At 44.9% G+C, this 17,584-nt stretch overlaps 1 protein-coding gene across 1 annotated transcript; it reads left to right on the top strand.

The window, feature by feature from the left end:
• Nucleotides 1-281: 281 nt before the first annotated feature.
• On the top strand, nucleotides 282-14,554 carry RAB43 (RAB43, member RAS oncogene family). Its single transcript, XM_083156442.1, has 3 exons — nucleotides 282-776; nucleotides 7,932-8,115; nucleotides 13,532-14,554. Exons 1-3 carry the CDS (start codon nucleotides 297-299, stop codon nucleotides 13,783-13,785), a joined length of 918 nt encoding a protein of 305 aa, XP_083012568.1. The 5' UTR covers nucleotides 282-296; the 3' UTR covers nucleotides 13,786-14,554.
• The last annotated feature ends 3,030 nt before the right edge of the window (nucleotides 14,555-17,584 follow it).

Raw genomic sequence — 17,584 nt, forward strand, 5'->3', positions numbered from 1 at the left:
AATACAAATTATACTACACTGGTCAGCACTCAGAGATTTCCAGGTATAAGTGTGGAAATCAGGGACAGTTCGTGACATGATGGTCCCGTGAAGGGTCTTCAGTGCAGTTTGCATGAACTGTCTTTTTGCGTGTGACATACATGTAAATGATCACATCACCAGCTCTAAGCAACACTTGCGTAATAAAGACTATATACAGGTTACGCAACGAATGAACATTTTTAGGTTCGCAAAGTTCAGAGAAATATATTTTGGTTCTACTTTAGACAGGCAATAACACAGGTTGCTATGTGAACATGGTCTATAATTTGCGTTGTCCTGCAGACAGGCAGTTGCGAGGTCCTCTATCTGCAAGTGGTGTATCACTTGCCATTACACCTGAGGCAGGCAATACAGAGGACAGCTATGTGCAAGTGGTGTATCACTTGCAGTGTATTGGAGTAAGGCACTGTAAAGGGGCAGCTCTGGTGTCCTCGCTTCACACACAGAGAGGGGTCCTGCAGTTCCGCGTTGTCAGATCCGCGAGTGTTCGCACCACCACGTCACGGGCTGCTGGAGGTGCCATCAGTTCCCGGGACCCCGGCATGTCCGCTCCACAGGACTCGGACGATGCCTATGATTTCCTCTTCAAGATCGTGCTGATCGGGGATGCCGGGGTGGGGAAGACGTGCGTGGTGCAGCGATTCAAGAGCGGTGTGTTTGTGGAGCGACAGGGAAACACTATCGGTGTGGACTTTACCATGAAGACCCTGGACATCCAGGGGAAGAGGATTAAGGTGAGAGAGAGACAGCAGCAGTTGTGGAACTACAAGTTCCAGCGTGCACTTCTCTTTGGAGAATAAATAAATATCTATTTATCTCCACAAAGTGTGGTATAATCTCTGAGGTTGCCTATATGATGTGACAGGTGTCTCAGGATACCCCCTGAAAACCAATGTGCCGAGCAGCCCATCTCTCCTGTTGTTGCTACAGTCAGGTAATGCATCCTGGAGAGAACTATCTGCATAGTTATGACCCGCACTGGGTTAATTAGGGCTCCCACCTCTGACGTCAGTAACTATAAAAATACTGTATGCTTTGTAAAGTGTAAATCCCCATTATGTGCTTGTGTGTGTGTGGTGTGTTATTGCAGAAAGCTTGCTGCTTCCGTTCCAGGAGGTATACAAGATGAACGTGGAGTTTCTTCCCTTGCACCGTATTGTCCGCCTGTAAATAACCTGTGTCATCTCTCATGCACTTCCATATACAAATGGGGTTATGTACACGTTGTGACTGTGCTAGTATGTGCTTGGCCCTCATAACAGGAAACCCCCTCCTCTACACTGCCTTGCGGATTAGGAAACTCTGCTGACTGCCTGGTTTTATCTGCTCTCTGAAGGGAAAGATTGGGGGATTATATGACTTAATTGTTTTTTTGGACAGCATATGAGTTCCTCATCCATGATCTAGGCAGGCGCTAGCCCCTGAATACCACTTTTACAGATATAATAAATTGCACAATAGATTGTGTAGTGGTGATCAGGGAAGGTGGGTACACAGGGCTGCCAGTAGCGACTCTCTTTACTGTGGCAGTGCTTGCAGATCGTCATATATTTCTGTTTTTTGTACTATCATTGTGACATTGATATCAGCAACCTTCATGTAACAGTGTCCTTAGTTTTTGGATCTGCCCCTGACATTTAATTTCATGGAAATAATGATACGAGTCAAATGATGTAACCTGGGCACCAAGATAACAGAAATCAGTGTCCATGGTGCGTCTTTTCTATGACTTTAAAGTATAAACAATGTTTCAAAACCACTTTTTCCTAATTTAGTATTGTTGGTGTCTTAGATATTTGCTATTGGACTTCCTGATTTTCTTGTTTGCTGGACAAGACAGTATAAGAACAGGTGTGGAACAGGTGTGCCATAGCCTAGTAGATCTGACACCTGGGGAGGGGGGATATAATGGTGTGATAACCAGGAAGTGCGGGACAAATTGATGTCTTGCATAGGAGCCCGTCTGTGGGAGGACAAAATAAGTTAACATGATAGCTTGAGTTCGGACCTGGCATTCTTCCAACTGCGCTATCATAAGAACAATATTGTGTACATTTCTAGGAACACCTGTAAAGGACAATGGATTATTGGTTGCTATGGGCAACATCCCATCTTTAGTAGAACTCTCATCTTGGTAAATTCCCGAACTGAGAGATCCTGTACATTGGGCCTAATTCAAGGCCCCCATACACCCCGGCAATTTGGGCCCAATTTCATCTGATTCTGACAGATCAGGCTGAGAAATCGCAATTGTATGACATTCATTTGGATCCGATGTGCACTCCTGTGCGCGTAAGATGGGCTGCATATCATGGGTGCTAAGCACCAGTGATGTATCGCATACGATACAGTGCGGCAGGGAGGATTGAAAAATCCCATTCTAAAGACTGGGTGGTCGCTGAGAGCGCTCTTGAATAGGATTTTTCAATTCTGACTTTTTTTGTGTGTGTGTTATACAAGGAAAGTATACAGAAGAAACCGGTTTAACATTGCCACTAAAGATGTGTCAGGATATTCTAGCTAGAGAGCTAGAGACTGTTAATCTGTTCTGTTCTGTATGGTAGTGTGGTCTTTTAAATGGTATAGGGCCAGATGCACTAAGCTTCAAAAGTTATAAAATGGAGATAATCAGCTCCTACCTTCCATGTCACAGGCTGTGTTTTAAAAATGTCAGGCAGGAGCTGATTGGTTGGTTGTTTATCACTCTCCTATGCGGCTAGCATCGGGTTGTGGTGACGGAGACCCCCGCGATACCTGTGATGTGGTCTGCAGGGGTCTCCGTCACCTCCCGGCGGCTGCCAACGTCCCCCTGCGTCTCCTCCTCCCCCCTGAAGCCGGATATCCTCCCGGCTGTGACACCCGTGGGGTGGGGGGGGAGATCAAAGGAGGACGGGAGGGGGGGGGGGGGCGCGGACGGCCGGTGGCGAAAGAAGCCCATAGGCTTCTATAGGGTATCGCCACCCTACAATGCGTTGACGGGGGAAATGTATATGTAAATGTAATACATAGGGAAATGCTGTAAAACGGGTGTTTTACCGCATTTTCCCGTTAGTACATCCCTCCCTTAACCATTATTAACGCTTCCTCCCACAACCTCAGCACCTGCCATGGCAAAAACCGCATATATTTTTAGCACTGTTACCTCCAGCACCCCAATGGTCCAAGCCCCTACGGTACTTGTTTCCTAGCACGGCCACAACGATCTTGATCTGGGGCATCACAGGTAAAAAAAATTGCGTCAGTCGCATCGCATGCGGGCTAAAAAAATCGCATGCGATGCGACCGACGCGATGCCTGCGATTTCCCATAGGGAACAATGCAAAATGCCTCAATTTACCCAAATCAACATAGGGAACAATGTTAAATGGGCCAGAGAGCCCAAAAAAAACCCCTGACCAGTGAAATGGCCCCCCAAATATAGTTAACGCCACCCCACGATCAACGTGAACCCGAAGCGTGGCGAGCGCAGCGGTACGCGTCCTCCGACCTTTTCATACCCCCACTATCCACGCCGGCGTGGAGTTGAGAATAGATAGTGTGGCGAGCGCAGCGAGGGGACGCGGATACCTTCACAGGTAATCGCGTCCCTTCGCGGGCTTCACAGGTATCCGCGTCCGCTCGCCACGCTTCGGGCTCGCTGCGCTCGCCACACTATCTATTCTCAACTCCACGCCGACGTGGATAGTGGGGGTATGAAAAGGTCGGAGGACGCGTACCGCTGCGCTCGCCACGCTTCGGGTTCACGTTGATCGGGGGGTGGCGTTAACTATATTTGGGGGGCCATTTCACTGGTCAGGGTTTTTTTTGGGGCTCTCTGGCCCATTTAACATTGTTCCCTATGTTGATTTGGGTAAATTGAGGCATTTCACATTATTCCCTATGGGAAATCGCGGGCATCGCGTCGGTACCATCGCATGCTTTTTTTGGCCACATGCGATGCAACCGACGCGATTTTGACTTTTTCAATGGGAAATCGCGGCATCGCGTTGGTCGCATCGCAGACCATTAAAAATTAACCGCGATGCCCGCGATTGTGGCCGTGCTAGGAAACAAGTACCGCCCCTACCCCTCTTACAATACCCTTCTCACCCACCATGCTCCCATAACTATCCACCCCATTTGCTCCAGGTAGTTACCCATTTGACCCCCCTGTACATGCCAGGCAATAGGGCTGCTGCCAGGAAATGGTAACCACACCAATGTAGTGAGAGGGCTTTGTGTACCAGGGCTGTCTACTTCCTCCTCTCAACATGCATGTGTAGTGGCAGGAGTGGGTGAAAGGTTGCCTGGCAGCTGTGGTGGGCACTGTGCTTATGGCAGCAGGAACTATGTTAACCAAGCAGCGCTGTTGTATATGGGTACAGAGTGTCTGTGAGGTCCAGGCAGCAGCCAGTAAGAAGAGGGGGCAACACATATGTGTATGTTATTGTCAGTGATGGGGGATGTTTGTCCTGAAGTGCAGTGCAGCCACTGTACACTGGTGACCCACGTTGGGCTGCAGGATACAATAGCTCTGCTGTACTAATCCCACTACTGAGCCCAGTGGTGGCCGGACATGCTGCGGCTGTGACAGTGGGCACGGGCGGCCAGTATGTGGCTGAAGCCCGAAGAGGTTTTGCTGAAGAACACGCTGCGGCTATGACGGGACAGCACGGCCAAGTTCACTGCCTGCTGTGCCCCGAGTGACTGTGTGCTAAGAGAATGTCCCTGCCTGAACTGCTCCTTGCGCTGCCGCTCCCACAACTCACCAACAGGAGGCCCCTGGCTGCAGAAATCCTGTGAGGCGGGCGGGAGGGCAGGGTGACCTTTTCACAAGCTGGGACTCATCAGCAGCCGGCTCAGCTCTGCATTTTAAACACCATCTGCACTTTTTTTCAAAGACTTCCGGAAGTACCGGTGCCACTATCACTAATGACACTGGGCCTGCCCTGTGTTCATCCTGCCACTTGCTGCCCAGCCAATCCTCCCGGAGTGTGTCCCAGCGGACCCGCCTGTTCCAAAAAAGTTCATCCCTGGTCAGCATTTGTGGGTAAAATATGTGATTTAGCGCATATTTGCGAACCCTGTACCCCCTACACACTGGTGGGTGGCATGCAGCGGGGTATGGCAGCGCAGGTGGTCCCTGTGGCTTATGTGAAGTCAGCGGCAGGGTCCCTGTGGCAGATGGTAACTAGTAGACCCTGCCACTGATCTCACATATGCCACAGGGACCCCCTGCCTGCCAGCACTACCCGACCCGGTGCTGCCATACCCCACTGCATGCCACCCACCAAGTCAAGCCACGGACGAGCGGGTGCCAAACACATGGGTGGCCAGATGGGAGGTGCAGGTGGGCAACAGTGATCGAGCCACCCGTTTTGCTCAGGCGAGCTACCGGCCGCTCGCGAGCGACGGGTTGGCGACCACTGCACTAGACTATATGCACAAAAATATCGTTAACAAGTGTGGTTAACCTGTATTTCGTTTAATAGTGTTCTGATGTAGGTTTAAGCTCTGTACACACGGAGCAATATGATCGCTGGCAATATATTGCTCAGCAATCATATTGCTCAGTGTCCGGTTTTCATCAGCGACCAGAGACGGTCGCTGATGAAAATGTCACACTGCTGGGAGAAGAGGCAAAGGGAAGTCGCTGGTCAGAGGAGCATGCTCCTCCGACTAGCGACCATTAGGGGGCTGAAAAAGGGAGCGCGCACCCGGCGATTTATCACCGGTGCACACTCCAATCGCTGGCAATATAGTCGCTCAACGACCATATTGCCAGCGATTTTTGCCTGTGTGTACACGCCTTAAGGTCCATACATACTGGGCGATTATGCCCAGCGTGTATGGACAGCGATGACCGCTGAGGGGAAAGCCACTCAGTGCATACACACTGAGCGGTACTTGTTTCCTAGCACGGCCACAATCGCGGCCATCGGGTGTAATTTTTAGTGGCCTGCGACGCGACCGACGCGATGCCCCCGATTTTACACCCGATGATCATGATCGTTGTGGCCGTGCTAGGAAACAAGTACCTACTGAACCACTTTACAACTGCCCCGCGCTGTCAGCAGAAGGTTTTGCATAGCGCAGCGCTATGCAAAGCCGTTCATCTGCTGGTAATACCAGCAGATGAGCGGCTTTCCCATCACTGCTCACCGCTCATCGCCGGGCCATATACATTGGGCGATCAAACTTCCTGTTTTGAGTGGCTTTCAGCTCAAAATCGCCCAGTGTGTATGGGCCTTGATTCGATCTGTTTCTTTTCCTTTAACCAGAAATACCCTCATCATTTTGTTGCTATACTTTCGTTTCCCACCTTTTAGGTAGAATTGTGCTTGTTCAATAACGCAAGGTGTCACAGACCTGAGTTACATAGGTTACCTCATAATACTAAAGGTCCAGTTACACCTAACTGTGGAGGAATGAGTAATGCAAAAACCCTCCCTTTATAGAATTACGTAGTGCCTTAGGCAGTAATACAGTAATACCCGGCATGAGTCAGCCTGCACTGGCTTTAATAGAGGAAGCACAGCAAAACAGTTGTCTTCTATTTACCTATAAAGTACACTAGGAGCTGGAACAGTGTTAAGTTAAACCTTAATAATAAAGTACGGTAAGTGTATGTATAAACACTGTAATTGCATTTGCTATGCAGCTGGTGTTGAGGAGAAAAAATACCCCAATATACAGAGATGTGTCTGACCATCTTCCTGTATCAGTTTCAGTGTAGATTTTTGGGGGTTTGTAAGTGAATTTGGATTTTTGTTTTTTAGTGTTGTGCAATTTCTTGTAATCATCATGTTCTGGTTACACTTAAGCTTTGGCTCATTTCTGATTAGTTGAGGTGTCAGGTAACACAGCTGCATAGATGGCAAGCTCTGGAGAGGGTCAGCATTTCCTGGAAGGTAAGTCAATATACCAGACCTATTGTGCTCATAATAATCTCCACCTGGGCTAAGATGTTTTCATAAGCAAATGCTATGTAAACCCCAGATGTTTCAGTGCTGCATGCTGAGCAATGCTGTTTTGTGACGTGGCGATTTAGGAAAACATGTTGCATTTATTTGATTTACAATTTGCTGTTAAGTGGGGTGTGGATCGTATTGTGGACCCGACTTAGGTCAACAGTCATTAGGGCGACACTGTTGGGTCGACAGGCAGCAAGGTCTACCTGTTTTTTTTTTCACTTTTTTTTTTTTACCCGAATGTTGACACAGTCGACATGGACACAGTTGGAAGTCAATCGCAGCCCCTCGCATCGCTTGCAATGCTTCGGGCACATTATTTTATTCTCCCACCACGCCCTAGTGGATGGAAAGGCATGAAATACCGCCTGTCTGCACATGTCGGCTCAAATAACAGTGAAAAAAAACCATGTCGACCTAATGCATTTGTTGATCTAGAACCCCGTCGACCTTGTTGCCTGTCCCGTTAAGTGAAACCTTATTTAGGAACATAGGTGACCTATACTGGCAGAAGCCTGTACACCTAATAAGCAGAAAACCATTGTCTGTGTATTGCCTGTACACACAGTGTGAGTGTGACTAGCTTTCGATTCGACTTTGACTATATCGTCAAAATCAAATAGAAATTGAATAAACATCGAACGGTTTTCAGCCGCATTCAATTCCGATGCACAGCATCAAAATCGAATAGACTATGCAGCAAGACTGTATAGTACAGATCCGTACTACATAGTCAAAATCCAATGTGTTTTGCTTGCCGTGCGATTGGATCCCATTGGAATAGCAAGGCAATCACACCCTGTGTACATCCCTTATGATGTGCAAAATCTGAGTATTGTGAAGCCTACACTTCTCCTTACTGTACATGCGTGTGCTGCAGGCAGGGAACTTGGTGGCAGTTGCACATTACAGATGTTGGTCTGTTTTTCTGCTCCCCAGTTGCAGATCTGGGACACTGCTGGACAGGAACGTTTTCGGACCATAACGCAGAGTTACTACAGAAGCGCCAATGGTGCCATCATCGCCTATGACATTACCAAGAAGAAATCCTTTGGGTCCATTCCTCGCTGGATAGAGGATGTCAAGAAATACGCTGGCTCCAACATTGTGCAGCTACTGATTGGTGTGTTAATGTTGACATGTTTTACTAGGTGTTTGTATTTAACTTGCTCCTTTTTTACTACTCTGATCTTCAAGTGCATGTCTGTCCGTTGGCTAGAACTGTATAATGAAAACACCTGCCTAAAATTGTCTGAAAAGCACAAAAGGGAGCAACAAAATCCTTTAAAAAACACAATAAAAACATTAAGGTTAATACAGGATAGGTTTAGGTTTGGGGTTGTATCGTTCTTGTAATGTATATGCTTCAGGGATACTATACAAATCCAGGTGCAGACGAGTAAAACTCAATTCAGTCATTTGTGGCTGAGGATGTGAAACAATGTAACGAATGTCAACATATTGGCAGAACTATGGGCTACAGTTGCGCATATGCTTGTCTGTTTTCAGACTGATGTTTTGTAGCAGGGATAAAGCTGGTGTGACTGTGCACTGCTAATGGTGATGGATATGAAGTGTAGTGTACAGATAAGGGTGGCCCTACAATGATACAACTGGGCATACAGAACCCTACTTCAGCTGCCAAAAAGCAATTACTTTGGGGTTGTGTTAAATTCTCTATCAGGCTTTGGTTGCACAATGATCTATACAAGGTGGTATGTTATTTCTCTGCAAAATCTTAGTATTCTTTAGTCCGATTAATGATCTGATTAATAATTATGGGTCGTTTCAGACTTGATCGCTGTTGTGCAAATCAATTTGCAACTTATGCACCATCTAAGAATTTTCCAAGTCTGTGCAAATGAGCAAAACTTTGATCTTTTCTACAACTCAGAGACTGACTAGCTGATGTCATACGCCTTCCCTGAGAAAGTTTGAGCATGCCTGCGTTTTTCCTGAAACAAGCTGTTTACTGCACCCAAACGGCAATGTCCTGTCAATCAAGCAGCGTTTGATTGACAGGACATTGCCGATATGTACTGACACCTGCTATCCTGGGACAGGACCTGGCTAACCAATCGTTTATTCAATGTGTAGTGCATGTGAGAACTGGCTGAGCATTTATATGCCCACGTGGTTGAAATGTCCTTCTGTATTCATATGACTTATCATTCATCAGTAAGGCTTTTTGTATATTGACCATTTGGGTGCCATATCGCTCTATGTATCAAGCTTAAACTGTTATCTTATGGCCTTCAGTGAGAAAGACTTATGCTCTTTACTATCTCTATAATAATAATAATTTTATTGAAAAAAAAAAATTGTAGATAGGCCCTGATTCACATTTGATCACGATTGGTTGAATTCACAATCTGACAGAAATCGTAAAATTATCAAAGTGCAATCTGACTGACAGGAAGTAGGAATTTGGGGATGCATACTGGCCATTTTCTGAGAGCGTTAGAAAACACACAGCCATGCCCAGGCATTTAAGGTAGGGTTAGTGACATCGGCTTCGATTAGCCTGTCTCAGAGCCGTGAAAGGCTCAGACTTAGGACAGTATTCAATGAGGCCAATTCGCCATGTTTTATGGCGAATTTGTGCTATTTTGGAAGGTGATTTTTTTTTGTGTCAGAAAGTGAATCACCCTATTCAATGTACACTTTTCGCCGTCTTTCTAAGTGATTTTCGCTGTGTGTCGCAAATCGCCATCTTTTCATGGAGAAGTGGAATGCGAACTTTTAAAATAAAGGTTTTTTTTACATTTGGTGTCAAAAAATCTGAAATGTTATTCTGTGAATGGGCATGTTATTTTTATTCATGTGCTTATAGCAGATGAATATATATTTAATTTAAAATTTTTTTTTTTTTTTTACACATAACAGCCAGCAGGGGGCCGGGAGCCGAGCCGATATTCATATATTCACTGCTCCCGATCATTACATATGCACGATCAGGAGCAGTGAATACCCGGTCCTCTGCTGGCTCTCCCGGGGGGGGGGGGGGGGGCAGCTTGTGCTGCCTGGGTCCTGGGGAGCCCTCCTCCCCTCCACATACATTCTGGAGCAGGCAGAGAGACTTCCATCTCCCTGCCGCAGGGGTTAAGATTCGCCGTCAGGGGCAGCGAGCCCCTGCTACGTTGAATACGGGGACAGCGAGGCTCCAGAACACGGCGACTGAAGCAAATCCTAAACAGGATTCGCTGCACATCGCCATAAAACTCATTGAATACTGCCCTTACAGTTGCACAGATTGGAAAAATCCTTTGAGGGTGAGTAAATTGTGTGTGGATGTGCGACAGGATAGCAGCTAGCGATATTTTTACAATTCACTTGCATAATTAGGCAAGGCAGCAACAAACCGTTTGCAGTCATCTGTAAATCAACAATCCTGCTCATAGAAGAAAGGCGTTATAATTCCGTCAAACTTGAAAGCATACAGAAATAATTAAGAAAAGCTAAACCTAGATAACACAATAAGTATACTGCGGGTTGGTGCTGAACAATATACACACACTACCCATGAAAAATACCGGTGAGGCAGCCATCTTGGGCATGCAATGTAGGCTTACCCTGGGTGGAATTCAGTCAGTTAAGTTAGAAATCTATTGAGAAACAGGTTATTTATTGAATAATGCTGGACATAACAATGCCACGGGTATGGGTCATAGGGTTGACACATGAAATATATAGACATGGTCATTACGCCATTTTTTGGTCTATCGACAAATTGACATGGACAACAGTACAAGGGTAAAACTCAACATCCAGGCTAGCAGAAATTGCCCTATGTGTATGGAAGAGGTCACATCATTTGTCAGGAGTCAATTAACATACCGGTATAATTTTAGATTATGGGAGAAAACCGGAGTTCCCGGAGCAATCCCATGCAAGCACGGGGCGAATATACAAACGCCACATGTTAGTTGATTACAGACTACCTGAATGGCCACAGTTGCTCTCATAATAAATGTAACTTGAACGTTTTACTCCCACAGTTGCTTAGTACTTCGCCCTGAGGTCTAAATGAGTCAAAGGAAAGACCGTTACGATGCACTAATAAGAAAGGCTATACTTTAAATTTAAAGACCCAATAACCTTTGAAAAACGACCACAGACATTCTAATACAAAAAAAATGTACAGGTTATGGCAAGCTGAATTTGGGCTAAATAGGAAATAGTCTGGTAGGAAGCAGATCATTTACACAAGGAGGATAGGTGGAATCATGGACAATCTGTTGCTCTCCATTTGTCACACAACTACAAGTCCCAGCATATCATATTAGCTAGTAGTGCATTCAAGACACTGTTCAGGCCTAGCATTAGGCAACCATATGCTTGATAGGACACATTCCTTGGAGCAAAAAATATGCAATTGATGTGGCAGTAAAAAATATGTTCTCTGTAAGAAAGTACACGGAACCTACATTACATGTGGAGAAATATCTTTTGACAGAGGGAAAGAGAGTTCGAGGATAGATTTCAGTGTGGGGTTTTAAAATCTCAACATTACTTTTTTCTTTCAGCAAAAGGGGACACTGAAGAGACCATGGGGTATAGTTGGTGCTGAGGGAATCTGACCAGTGAGAATTTAAGTTTTACGGCAGCAGAGGGTCCTCCTTCCTTCACTCTTACATAGGCCAGATCATTTTGTAAAGCCCCCATACACACCTACAGCTTTATCTGTCCAATTTGTCTAGTGCAGATGTTCTCAAACTGTGGGTCCTGACCCCAAAGTGGGTCCCCACCACCTCAGCAGGGGATCATGACTTGTTGCTGACCATCAGGCTAATATGGCTGTGGATGTGGGGAGGACAGGTTAAGTCATTAAGTAAACACCCACTGCCTCCCTCTTCCATCCCTGACACCCTCTTCCATCCCACCATTAACCACTGCCATCCTGTTAATATAGCGCTCACTTCCATTACCTTACATGTGGTGGCCATTTTTCAATAACCCCATAATTTTTTAGAACCCCTGGGTCTAGTGGGAACAAATGTTTAATTCTTATTTGCTCCAATAAACACTGAAAAACCGACAATGGTCATTAGGTGTGTACACACGGTGCGATTTCCTTGCAATTCGATTGAGATCGAATTGCACTGCAAGCAAAACATTTGATTTTGACTATATATATGACAGATCTGTACTATATACTTATGCCTGCAGTTTATTTTTCTGTTCGATTTCCAGTAGACGGGATCGGCATAGAATGCGGCAGAAAAGTGTTAGCTTTCAATTATATAGTCAAAAGCGAATACAAAATTAGTCAGAATCGCACCGTGTTTACACTACAATTCTGACAAAGTGGTGAAATCCCTGTCGATTACACATTTATCCAATCATTTTTGTCCATTTCTATGTGTTTGCTAGCAAGTGGTTGACTGTCATTTGCTTCCATATATTTCCAGATTTTTGTTCCCACCAAATAGATTGGACAGCCTAATCTGTAGGTGTGTACTCATACAGTACCATATGTTTTTTCCAGCTGCTACGCAACTGTAATTATGAAATAATAAAAAAAAAAAAATGATTTCACACTTGAGCCGGTGGAGCTATTACAAATCCGCACTAACGCCGCCCGCCCAATGATTGCGATAAGGATCCGCAGCAGAGGAAGCAGCACTTGGATCTTGCAGAAAGTCTGATCTCCTACAAACACCCCCTGCAGCATTTGCACAGATGCTTCCCTTGAATTAGGCCCTAAGTGTGTACTTGGTCATTATTAAAATAAAATAATAAAAGTGCCAGGTAGAGATTTTAAATACAGTTGGAGCCCCTGTCAACTTTGTTCCTTAGGTAGTGGCTAGCCATGGCTATCCTATTGTTCACAGCTGCAATACAATGCATAGATCAATGCAGTAGGGGATTAGCATAGTAATCCTATCACTCATTTAATCCAATTAACAGGCTAAATGAGGAGGCCTCTATCTGTATATTTGACAACTGGAGCTATAAAATACATTGACGTAGGGTATTCCTAAGACTTTCAAGGAAAACATTTCTGTGTCTAGAACTGAAGCCGTTTTAGACACGGATACCCCATTTTTACCACAAATGCTGGGATCACTCCCAGGATTAGGACACGAGTCCATAACAGGAACGACCTGGCATTTGCGTTCTGCAAGCTCCCAGTGTGACACTGCTTATTGATGTGTCGGCACATCGTCAAAGGGCGGGAAGGAGGCATTGCTTGGAGCTGACAGCGTTGCCTCCACCATGCTTTGAACGGGACCTGGGTTGCTCGGTCCGGGTTACCCATTCACACTGCACCTAGGAAGATCGTGGGAGCAACCCTTGTAGCTACCAGGGTTGAAATACCAGAGCATGGCTCCTGGGATTTTGGCCCAGGACCCATTCACACCAGCATTACACCCAGGTGGTCTTGGGGGGAAAAAAGGCTGGGGTGAATGGGGTATGGAGAATATAAAATATTAGTTCTCTAAAAGCGTACATTATTTTTGCTTGGGGGTGGGACAGAGGTAAAGAAAAACATAACATGAATGTCCACTGTCTAACTATATCCTCTTACCCCACAGGAAACAAGTCTGATATGCATGAGTTTCGTGAAGTCCAGCTTGAAGAAGCGGAAGCCCTAGCCAAACATTATGACATCATCAGCGCCATTGAAACATCCGCCAAGGATTCCAGTAACGTGGAAGAGGCCTTTGTGAAGATGGCCACAGAGCTGATGATGAGGCACGGCGGGCCAGTATTCAGTGAGAAATCCACAGACAGCATAAAACTTGACAGCAAAGACATGGCTGGAGACTCCTGGAGCTGTGCCTGTTGATGACTGCTCTCATTAGCATATTTTAGGTAGCTACTTCTATACTTGCCTGAAATTAGTATGGCTATAGGATTGTCATCAGTGCTCCAGTTGTCTAACTACCTTTCCCAGCATGTTTGATTTCATGCTGAGCGTTGTAGTTCGACCACAGCTTGGAAATACTGGCTAACTCTGTTCAACTTTTTATTTTTTATTTTTCAAAGTGCTACCTGAATCTGTACATTATCTATACAAAAGAAGGAGATGGGGACCAACAAGTGAAATGTTGTGGGACTGGTTTCCACAGCTGTGAATTAGGCAGAGCCTGGTAACCCTGCGCGCTGTAGATGTAGAACACCAAATGCCTTTAGTCACTGGTTTGCTCTGAGAATTCAGAACTCTAGTTGATTCTTTAAAATTCCACATGATTTTAATAACTTTCCTGGATGATATTCTGGTATGTGGCAGGCAGCCACAGAAATCACTTTTAGGACCACCTGCGTTTTTTGCAGATATTTTTTTCTAAAGTTTGTACAATTTCTAAAAGGTTTTTTTTGCTCTTGCCCATGGCTTATTCCATGGAGACATTCCTGAATTTTTAAAACATTTGGGGTTATGTATGGAACATTTCAAGACTGGGAATAATGTGCAATGTCTTAATAATTAAATATCATTAACATTTCAGAAGATTTGACATGTTATTTTGGAAAAGGTTTTTTTCTTCTCTTAAATAGATATATATTTATCACCAGCAAATGAATTTTAAATAAATAAATTTTAAATGTACGTGTTACTGAATCGAGTAATAAATTTAAAGAAAAAAAAAAAGTGATTACTAATAATATGCGGAGTCTGTTTACTAAGGCTTGGAGGGTGATCAAGTATCAACCAGTCAGCTAATAAAAGGTGTGTACACACTGGCCAATACATTGGCCGTTCTATTGCATGAACGATATATCGATGCACCATTGGCCAGTGCTTATGAGCGATATGCTTGTAAATGTTGTTGTTTAGATATATCGGGCATCTGCTGGCACAATATATCTAAAGACCCTTGGGGATTCATTCAGTCATAAATCCCCACTAACTGGATCAAGATGGCGCAGTAATTAGTGCAGGACTAACTAAATAGGCCTTCACTACCTTACCAAAAACATTGAGGGGGTTATTCAATGTGCCGCCCTGCTATTCCTGAAGGAGGGGGGGGGGGGGGGGGGGGGGGTGTTTTGGAATGGGGGCATTAAAGAGGGATCATGGCAGAATGGTCACATTCTGCCAATCACGGCCGTGGATTGTTGCAATCCCGGCCGTAGATTGACAATCCACGGCTGATTTAGCGGCCACGCCACTCTTTGCGTTGATCGGCAGGCTAGACATTGAATCCTACCTGTCGATCAAAACAAGCCAGGATCACAGCTGGCGGGAGGGATCGACAGCCATGATCCTAGATTGAATACCCCCCCTTTGCCTAAAAATTTAAATCTGAACACTAAGGGCCAGATTTATTAAGACTGGTAAAGCAATAAAGTGTTATGTGATTATATAGCAGCCAGTCAGCTCCTGTCATTTTTCAAACCCAGCCTATAACGTGACAGTTAAGATCTGATTTGCTGGTTTGTTAGCACCAGCCACTTTCACTTCACCAGGTATAATAAATCTGCCCATGACTGCGCTCTTCTTTAGATCCGGTACAACAAACTATTAGCTGACCCATATGAACAGAAGATCAGCAGCAGTTTTTTTTTTTTTTTAAATGGCTTAAAGCCTCAAAAGGTAAAATAATATGAAAAGTAAATGAACAGTTTTTTAGATACAGTGGTAACAGAATTTCTGCGGTCTCATTTGGCACATAAGCATATCAGTGAACGTATAGTCTCATTTTAAATCACCTACGTTCACTATTCACCTATCCTTAACCTTTAAATATTTTGCTTTTAGTGGGTATCTCTTGTAAGAACCTTTAATATTTAATTCATAAAATAAAAACTTATGTTTTACCATTATCAAAATGCAGGATAGATCATACATATATCCTGCATTTGGCTAACCAATGGGGCAGACCGCAATCATCAGTATTGTAAATGGAGACAACTTGCCCTAAAACCATAGTTTTTCAGAGCTTGGGCCCATTGGCCAACACCAACCGGAAGGTCATTAGCCACTTTGCTCACCTGCAAAAATGCAATAGGAACAATCTTGTGTTCCCTCTGGCAGCCTCCTTACATGTGACCATACAGCTGTGCATATGCAGTGTCAGAACTTGCAGTTACCACTATTACTACATTATACAGCTCTTTGCTGGGGCAGCATCTTATACAGATAAAAATCCGTATTGCCACAATAAGGAATGATCAGTAGTTTAACCCTATTGCTTTGAAACAGACACCTAATGCTCCAAGGCTTTTTTTTTTTTTTTAGTAAGTCAGAACAATTTGTGCTGCCTGGGTCCCGGGAAACCCACCTCCCCTCCACATATGTTCTGGGGCAGCCAGGGAGACTTTAATCTCCCTGGCTGCCCCCGGCTCCCTGCCAGCTCCCTGCCGCGGACACTCGTCCGCTGCAGGGGTTAAGACTCGCCGCGAGTGGCGGCGAGTCTTAACCACATTGAATATTGGGAGCAGGAGTGGCAGCGAGCCCTCCGGAACAGGGCGAGTGCAAGAAGAGAATAATTCTCATTGAATACAGCCCATAAACAATCCAATTCCTCTAAGCATTACATCAGGTCATGTGCCTGGTTACCATGGTAAATCAGATGACACTCAATTGTAATCAATGTCTCACAGATCAGCACAGCAATGTGATGCTGAATACATTTTTCCCTGTGTGCTTTAATCTTTAAAAGGGGTTTAACATTTTTTAATGCAACAAGACTGTACCCCTCTGCCTTTCCAAAACTATTAATTTAGTGGGCGGTTACTTTTTCCAGACAGCTTTCATTCAGTTACTAGTCTGATCCCTTATGCTGCAAAAACCTTCACGTGAAGGTCAGCCTATGCCAGGCATGTCCAAACTGCGGCCCTCCAGCTGCTGTGAAACTACACATCCCAGCATGCTTTGCTATAGTTTTAGCATTCCCTAATAGCAAAACTGTGGCAAAGCATGATGGGACGTGTAGTTTCACAACAGCTGGAAGGCTGTAGTTTGGACATGCCTGGCCTATGCCAAGGATGCATCTGTACCCATTGAATGTCTTGTTTACATTTACCATAATTTAACTGTATTTTACCTCACTACTTTCATACAGCTCATAGTGGCCCATGGCCTCTGCATGCTAGCAGTCCTATTGGTGGCCACTATGATAGAAGGCTGTTGAATCACCATGCTGAGTTAGGAGAACGTGCTACACCCAAAATAGAAAAAAAATGTATAGAATATATTTTGTGGTTGATCCGAGAAATCTGTAAAAAGGATAGCATATACCAGTACCAAAATATATAAAAAGTCTGTTTGTAAGGTACAACACACCAAAAGAGAATGTGCCATACTAGTACAACACACCATTAGAGACCATAGGGCTGTAATCAGTAACATCACAGAAACCTTTGCTTGGGTACTGCTTCATCAACATTAGCCAAGGATACTTCATAGGCCAGCGACGGCTAACCTGGACACTCCAGCTGTTGAACTACACATCCCAGCATGCCCTACATCAGTAGTGTCAAACTCATGGACCTCCAGCTGTTGTGGAACTACACATCCCAGCATGCCCTGCCAACAGTTTTAGCAATCTAGCAATCCATTATATAAATCTGTGGCAGGGCATGCAGGGACGTATAGTTCCACAACAGCTGGAGAGCCATGAGTTTGAAACCACTGACCTACA

Source organism: Crinia signifera, chromosome 8, assembly GCF_055691185.1.
Source record: "Crinia signifera chromosome 8, ASM5569118v1, whole genome shotgun sequence".
Taxonomy (NCBI): domain Eukaryota; kingdom Metazoa; phylum Chordata; class Amphibia; order Anura; family Myobatrachidae; genus Crinia; species Crinia signifera.

Coding starts and splice junctions, on each gene's coding strand:
- RAB43 (XM_083156442.1), top strand. CDS start 297: ATGGTCTATAATTTGCGTTGTCCTGCAGACAGGCAGTTGCGAGGTCCT. Junction 777..7,931: donor TCCAGGGGAAGAGGATTAAG/GTGAGAGAGAGA, acceptor TCTGCTCCCCAG/TTGCAGATCTGGGACACTGC. Junction 8,116..13,531: donor CATTGTGCAGCTACTGATTG/GTGTGTTAATGT, acceptor CTTACCCCACAG/GAAACAAGTCTGATATGCAT.